Source organism: Bos grunniens, chromosome 18 (genome assembly GCF_055505025.1).
Source record: "Bos grunniens cultivar Pamir isolate PY7600 chromosome 18, Bosgru_T2T1.0, whole genome shotgun sequence".
In the NCBI taxonomy this organism is placed as follows: domain Eukaryota; kingdom Metazoa; phylum Chordata; class Mammalia; order Artiodactyla; family Bovidae; genus Bos; species Bos grunniens.
This window is the reverse complement of record NC_141182.1, coordinates 40,322,826-40,329,750: the sequence shown is the minus strand read 5'-3', so window position 1 is coordinate 40,329,750 and position 6,925 is coordinate 40,322,826. Positions and strand designations below refer to the sequence as shown.

At 47.7% G+C, this 6,925-nt stretch overlaps 1 protein-coding gene across 1 annotated transcript in view; it reads right to left on the bottom strand.

The window, feature by feature from the left end:
- Positions 1-1,333: 1,333 nt before the first annotated feature.
- Positions 1,334-6,925, bottom strand: part of HYDIN (HYDIN axonemal central pair apparatus protein) — a 339,719-nt gene continuing 334,127 nt past the window's right edge. The window contains 3 exon segments of the mRNA XM_086351674.1: positions 1,334-2,049; positions 3,044-3,268; positions 5,187-5,417. Of these exon segments, the coding sequence (XP_086207800.1) occupies positions 1,567-2,049; positions 3,044-3,268; positions 5,187-5,417 (939 nt within the window). The 3' untranslated portion in view covers positions 1,334-1,566.

Genomic DNA, 6,925 nt, shown 5'->3' with positions numbered 1-6,925 from the left:
ATCACTGGGAATATCTGCTGTCTTGTTCTTCAGCTTTATTCCATCAGGACGGTCTTCAGGGGTCACAAAAATGAGCTCTCAAGCGTGTGTCTGCAGCCTCTTTAGGAGAGGCTTCATCTGGTATAGCTGTGTGTCAAGTGTAATGGGCTGAGGGTCAGAGGGAGGTACAAAGAGGTGGAAGAATCTCTGTCCATTAGAAAACACCTCCAGGAGCCATAAGGTCTTGTTAAAAACACAGGTTTCTGGGCCACACCCCTGGGGCTTCTGACTCAATAGGTCTGGGGCCGGCCCTGAGAACTTGCATTTTTAATAAATTCCCAGGCGATCCTCAGGCTGTCGGTCCAGGGATCATTTCTGAGTGCCACCTCTTGGGCGCATCCATTCCCAAAAGGCCATGGAGGTTCTTTTATGCCTCCTCCTTCTCTTGCAGGTGGAGTGGATGAGGAGAGGGGAGGAGGTGGAGGCTGGGAACCCTCAGGCATAGGTGTGTGTGTGCATTTGTGCAGAAGCCTGTTGGCCCTCCACTCCTATGCCTGAGGGCCAGTCTTCAACCACTTTTTTGTCAACAGCTGGTGCCAAGAGGTGAGTGGCTCTATTCAGACCACTGCAGGGCCCTGGGGAGAGTCCAGGGAGGCACTCTCCCCAGAGCTGGGGCCTCCATGGTGCCTTCCCTCTGAAGGGCACCAACCAGAGTGTCACCCTTTGTGAGCACACAAGACAGCCGCAGTTAAAACATGCCAACCTGAGTCATGGTCCCCCTGGAAACAGATTCCTGACTGGCTCAGCATGCCTGGCCAGGTGGCTTTTGATCTGTAGCGCTGCTTCTCAACTCTGCTATACAAGCTAAAAAGATGCCAGGTCCCTCCCTGGACTGATTAAATCAGTATTTGGGGAGGTGGGGTCTGGACCAGAATTAGGCAGAGACTCACTGCTCCACAAGCTGAGTGGGGTTGGGGACCTAGGGTCTCTATTAGCATCTCTTCAGGAACTGGCCTTCTGTGAGAACTTTCTATAGGAAATAGATCAGGGACCCAGAGATTGGGGAGCGCCCCAACTTCTGTCCCTGCAAAACCTGGCTTGATGTATCTGCTCTTTGCTTTGAAAGTAGTGACCTGTTTGGCTTTCATGTGAAAGCAGAATAAAATACAGTGTCAAAACAGAGTCATGGCTAAGGGCTCTTGAAGCCATCGTGGGTTTTAAAAAGAAACTGCGGGGCCCCAGAGTCATGTGCTAAGTGCTGTGTGAGGGAAGGTCACCTTATTAAATGTGGGGACTATTACACAGTGTCTGGGCTTTGCAGGTATATTAAGAAACCAAATTTAGAGACTTGATCTTGCAAAGTAAAATACAGCTCTGTTTTATATAGTTACTGTGTTAAACATGGAGTATCTGTATTTCATATAGATGTTTGGAATTCATATGTGAAAATAAGTGCCCTTATAATTGAGTTGGAGACAGTACCTTTAGAATTCTCATTATTTCCTCTATTGTGGGGCTTAGAGCAACACAAAGGTCTTAACGGCCGATGAGATGGCTTTTTGATGACGCTGCCAACCCTGGTTCACACTATGGGGTGATCCCCTTCAGGTAATAAACCCACTTAATTGCAGTGTCGTTGCCTTCTCCGGGCGGGCAGGTCACAATCAGCTTGCTGGTGATGGGGGTTTTGCTGCCCGATGGGTTTCCTTCGAAGTAGACTGTGATGTTGTTGATCTTCTTGGGCTTCACAGAGTCCGTGGCGCGGATGGAGAACGCGTTGTTCTCCACAATGAAGGAGAAGGTGACCGGGCGGTAGAAGACGTTCTTGAAGGGGATGACGATGCTGTAGCCGGCTCGGATCAGGAAGGGGCCTTGCGGCTTGGGGGCCAGAGCCACCCCGAAGAGGGGAATGGTGTACTCGCCGCCCGCGAGTGACGACAGGGTCAGGATGCCCTTGCTCTCGCCCAGGTGGCTGGGCTCGAAGTACACCTCCACGCTGACCTCCGTGCCGCCCTGAGCCCCAGGCGCCGCGTAGATGACCTTTTCCGTGTGGAAGTCTGGACAGTCGGTCTGAAAGGGGAACACATGTGCTCGGCTCACCCTGGACCCTGAAGAGCAAGCCTGCAGCTCTGGGCCTCCCCAGCACCCCCACCCTCCGACATGAGCAACCTAGGCTTGTGTGAGGCAGGGCAGGCTGTACAAAAGTCGAGTCCTTGTGACTCTCTCGAAGAGTAGGTATTACTAGTTTATCCCTAGTTTACTAAGAAGAACCAAGGCCAAGAGAAACAGGCAGGGCAATGTGGGCAGCGGCCCTTGGTGCTGCTCCCCTGTGCCTGCACTCCTTTCCTTCCACAGGCAGGAGGACTGGACATCCTGGCTCCTCGGGGATGGGGGGGCGGGTTCTGGATAATAAGCTGAGAACAGAAGTGCAAGGCGCCCCTTCCACACCCGCGTGTTTAGGTGCCAGTTCAGGCCCCTCTGGGGTCTCTTCACCCCTTTGCTCCTATGACTGGAACATTTGAGTATTGGTAAGATATTCATACAAAGAATAAACAATGAAGTGAGGATTCAAATCCAGGTCTGTTGGATTTCACAACGTGTACTCATGACCACTGAGCTCTCAGTAGAGCTTACCAATAACTTACCAATACTCTCACAGGATAGCTGTCAGGATTTTTTAAATATGCATGTAAAACTGAGCCTGGCCCATATCAAGTGTTCCATATATGCTACCTATTACATCAGTGTGAATACAGGATTAACTACCGAAACAGAACCTCCCCAAAACCAACTGTCTCTGCACCGACCGCTGAGCAACGCTGCCCGCACCCCCCACGCCCCCACCCCCGCCCACCACACTCCAGCTTGTTAAGCTAGAAAGTCTGTGAGGAAGAACCCAGACCTGATATTTTTTCTGATACTCTATTTCTAGCTGGGAGTTTTCAACTAGATGAAGGCCCTAAGTAGGAATTTCATTTTTCTGCACCCCAGTGTCCTGCTCCCGCTGTTTCTGAGCCCAGACTTCTGGAAAGCAGAGGGCAGAGGGTGGGGCCGGGCTGCTCACCCTGCAGTAGTACTCTGTCTTCTGCCGAGTGTAATTGGTGAACTTGGCAAAGATGCTCTGGCCACTGCCAAGAACAGCCTGGAAGTGGACGGGCTTTTCAGGCAGTGCTGGCAAGGCTTTCAAATTGAGCTCATATGGGTAGTAACCCAGCTCACTGTTGTGCAGTGTCAGTTTCCCGAAGGTTTCTCCAGCTTTCAGGGGCTGGAATTCAAATGTGAAGGTCCCCTGCGAGAGAAGACAGAGGCTCCTGTGATCCTCAGAGCAGGTCGGCAGTAGATGCTCACACTGATCTTGAGCCTGGAGAACCTCTGTCCAAACCAGCCCACTTTTCCTCCCTGGAATTTTTCCCTAGTTGGGGTATTTCTGTATCTGGAATCTCTCTGAATATAAAAATAGGTACTGGATCCTCTCTTGAGAAGCATAATTACAGAGACAGGAGTGGGTAGGCTGGGGGAGCAGGAGGGCTAAAGGTCAGGCAGCTCCTTCTCTGCTCATGGACAATCTCCAACCAGCTTCTGGGGTTCTACCATCATTTAGAGGAGGCATTCTGCTTCCTCTATTGTCATCCAAAGCAAAACAAAACAAGAACCAAAGAGTGTTGCTTATAAAAGCAAAATAAGGTCAATAATTCCAATGTATTAGCAGTAAAAGACTGGATAAATAAATTATACGTTACTCACTTCAGTGGAATATTATGTAGCCATTAAAAAGGAAGCACCAAAGCTCTAATCATTGAAATAAAAGGTGGTAATCATATTTTAAGTGGAAAAAAAGAAGATTCCAGAAATGTATATGAGTTCATTGTTGTGGAGAGGAATATTTCTACATATGTATACAAAAGACACAGCAAGGCTATATTGAACTGTTAGCAGTAATTGTCTTAGGTGGGGGAAATGAGATTTGGGGGACTTTTCTATTCTTTTTTTGGGGGGGCCATGCCAAGTGGCATGTAGCGTCTTGCTTCCCTGACCAGGGACTGTATCTCTGGTCCCTGCAGTGGAAGCATGGAGTCTTGAGCCCTGGACCGCCAGGGAGGCCTGGGACTTTCATTTTCTGTTTCATGTACATAGAGATAAAATAGTCTTTTTTGTCATGAACAGATATTGTTTCTTAAAAAACTGGGTCTTACTGAAAAATGAAGAGAATATCATTAAAGTTGTAGTAGATGTTTAACAGAAAAAAATGCAGTGTTAAAATTTACATGATTTTACCACAATTAAAAAATTTAGATGAAAATGGACAAATGTGTAAACAAATATAACTTGCCACAACAGACTCAAAAAGATAAAGAAAACCCATATAGTCGTATAACCATTCAAGATATTTAATCAATAGTAAAAAAAAAAAATTCCCTTAACAAAATTCCAGGATCATAAAGCTTTCTTTTTACCAATCTAATATTCCATAAATTCTCCCATAGAAAAGAATAGGAGGAAACCTACCTCAACGAACATAATCTGTACATCAGACTCCAACAAGGCTAATAGAAGAAAGGAAAACTGGATGCCAGTTTCCTTACTGAACATACATACAAAACATCTAATAAAAGTATTATCAACTGATCCAGTAACACTAGTAAGTGTCCCTTGCTGTCCTTTTCACTACATATATTCCATGTGACTTATATAATTAGGAAAAGTAAGAAAAATAATTTAAATTGAGCAGGGCAAACAAACATGTAACAGAGACAGCTAGTATTACTCGCTCAGTCGTGTCCGACTCTCTGCGACCCCATGGGCTGTAGCCCACCAGGCTCCTCTGTCCATGGGATTCTCCAGGCAAGAATACTGGAGTGGGTTGCCATTTCCTTCTCCAGGGGATCTTCCCGACCCAGGGATGGAACCTGGGTCTCCTGAAATGAGGGCAGATTTTTACTGTCTGAGCTACCAGGGAAGCCCCAGAGGCTAATAAATAATTTCCTTTAACATGCCTGAGCCAAAGCTCTATGTGGCCCTGGTTTATATGAGGACTTGGGTGGCAGGGGAAGGGAGAGAATAGGACCGTGATGGAGCAGTTGTCTTCCACCCTCCTGATCACTGCCAGGCTGCCCCGACTCAAGGATGCAGAAGTGGGTCCAGAGGCCCCCTGGGCAGAGTCTCCATCACAGATGTCCAGTGGGGAGCCCCCACAGGCAGGGCCATACCTCAGAGTTGGCGGGCACCACGAACTGGGAGGGCAGGCTGATGTCGGGCATCCTGCATTCCGTGGAGAAGGTCACCATGTAGGGCAGGGGGTTTTCCACCTTGATGAAGGCTGAGGTGCTCTGCCGGACGGGGCTCACCATCTCAATGGTTTTGATGACGCCTGAAGGGATGACCCTGAAACTCAACGTGTAGTATAAGAACTCGTTGGTCACCTCATTTCGGAAGATCACCTGGATTCACAGAGAGAGTGGGAGGAGGTGGGGCGGAGAAGAGGGGTTAGTTCGGGGTCTTCCACCATCGACAGGATCCTTCTCTCCATTAGCAATGCCAGGGCATGTGAAGCATGGGCCCTCCCAGCCTACGTGAACCCCGCCACCCAGCCCTTCTCTTCAGGTGTTCTGCTCTGGCTCCTTCCAGGTGCGCAGGCATGGAGGAACCTGGGTTGCTTTAGAAGAGGAGAGAGCAGCACGGTTTAGGGCTGAGGAGGAAGGTGTTCTCAGTGGGGACAGTGAGTGGTCCTGGAGAACAAGCAGGACCTCAAGAGGTTCATGCTGTGGTGGGTTTCACCCCCTATTCCTGCTACTGCTGGAACAGTTAATGCATCAATACTACTACTAATAATGGCATCTAACACTTAATGATCACTGTGTCCCAGGCACTGGAAATTGGACCATAAAGAAGGCTGAGTGCCGAAGAATTGGTGCTTTTGAATTGTGGTGCTGGAGAAGACTCTTGAGAGTCCCTTGGAAAGCAAGGAGATCAAACCAGTCAATCCTAAAGGAAATCAACTCTGAATATTCACTGGAAGGACTGATGCTGAAGCTGAAGCTCCAATACTTTGGCCACCTGGTGTGAAGAGCAGACTCACTGGAAAAGACCCTGATGCTGGGAAAGATTGAAGGCAGGAGGAGAAGAGGGTAGCAGAGAATGAGATGGTTAGAGAGCATCACCAACTCAATGGACATGAATGTGAGCAAACTCAGGGAGACAGTAAAGGACAGAGAAGCTTGGTGTGCTGCCGTCCATGGGGTTGCAAAGGAGCGGACACAACTTGGCAACTGAATGACAACAACAAGCCCTGGAGGTACTTGTTTAATTCACACAGCTTGTGGGCAACATTACTATTTCCCTCACTGATTTTTCTAAAGATGAGGAAACTGAGACTAAGGAAGTTATCTTGCCCAGGGTCTTGTGCAAAAAAGTATCAGAACCAGGATTTGAACCCAGGTTGGCTTGACTCCAGAGCCCACACTTGCAGCCCACATCTGACTTGTGGACAAGCTGCCCCCCTTTCGCAGTCCTTTTCCTGGATATCTAATGACATTCAGCATCTTCCCCTGTGCTTCCTGGTCACTCAGACATTTACTTCTGTGAGGTAGAGGATTCCAGTTTTTTGTCCTTTTTAATCCCTTGAGTTGTTTATCTTGTTAGGTGCTAATAGTTCCTTACATACCTGCCTTTTTATTTTTGACCTCTTCTTGTCTCTAGAGTGCTCTGACCTCCTCTGTATTTTGATAGGAGTGTTGTTTTACATTTAAAGCAATCATTTATATGTTTAGGTTGAAGTCAGCCCTCTTGCTATTCCTTTCCATTTGTCTATTTTTTAAATTCCTCTGTTGCTACTTTTCTGCCTTCTTACGGATCAATGTGAAATCTCTTGGAATATATTTTATTTCCTCTATGGCTTCTTAGCTATATTTTTATATAACATAGTTTTAGTAGTTGCTCTAGAACTAAC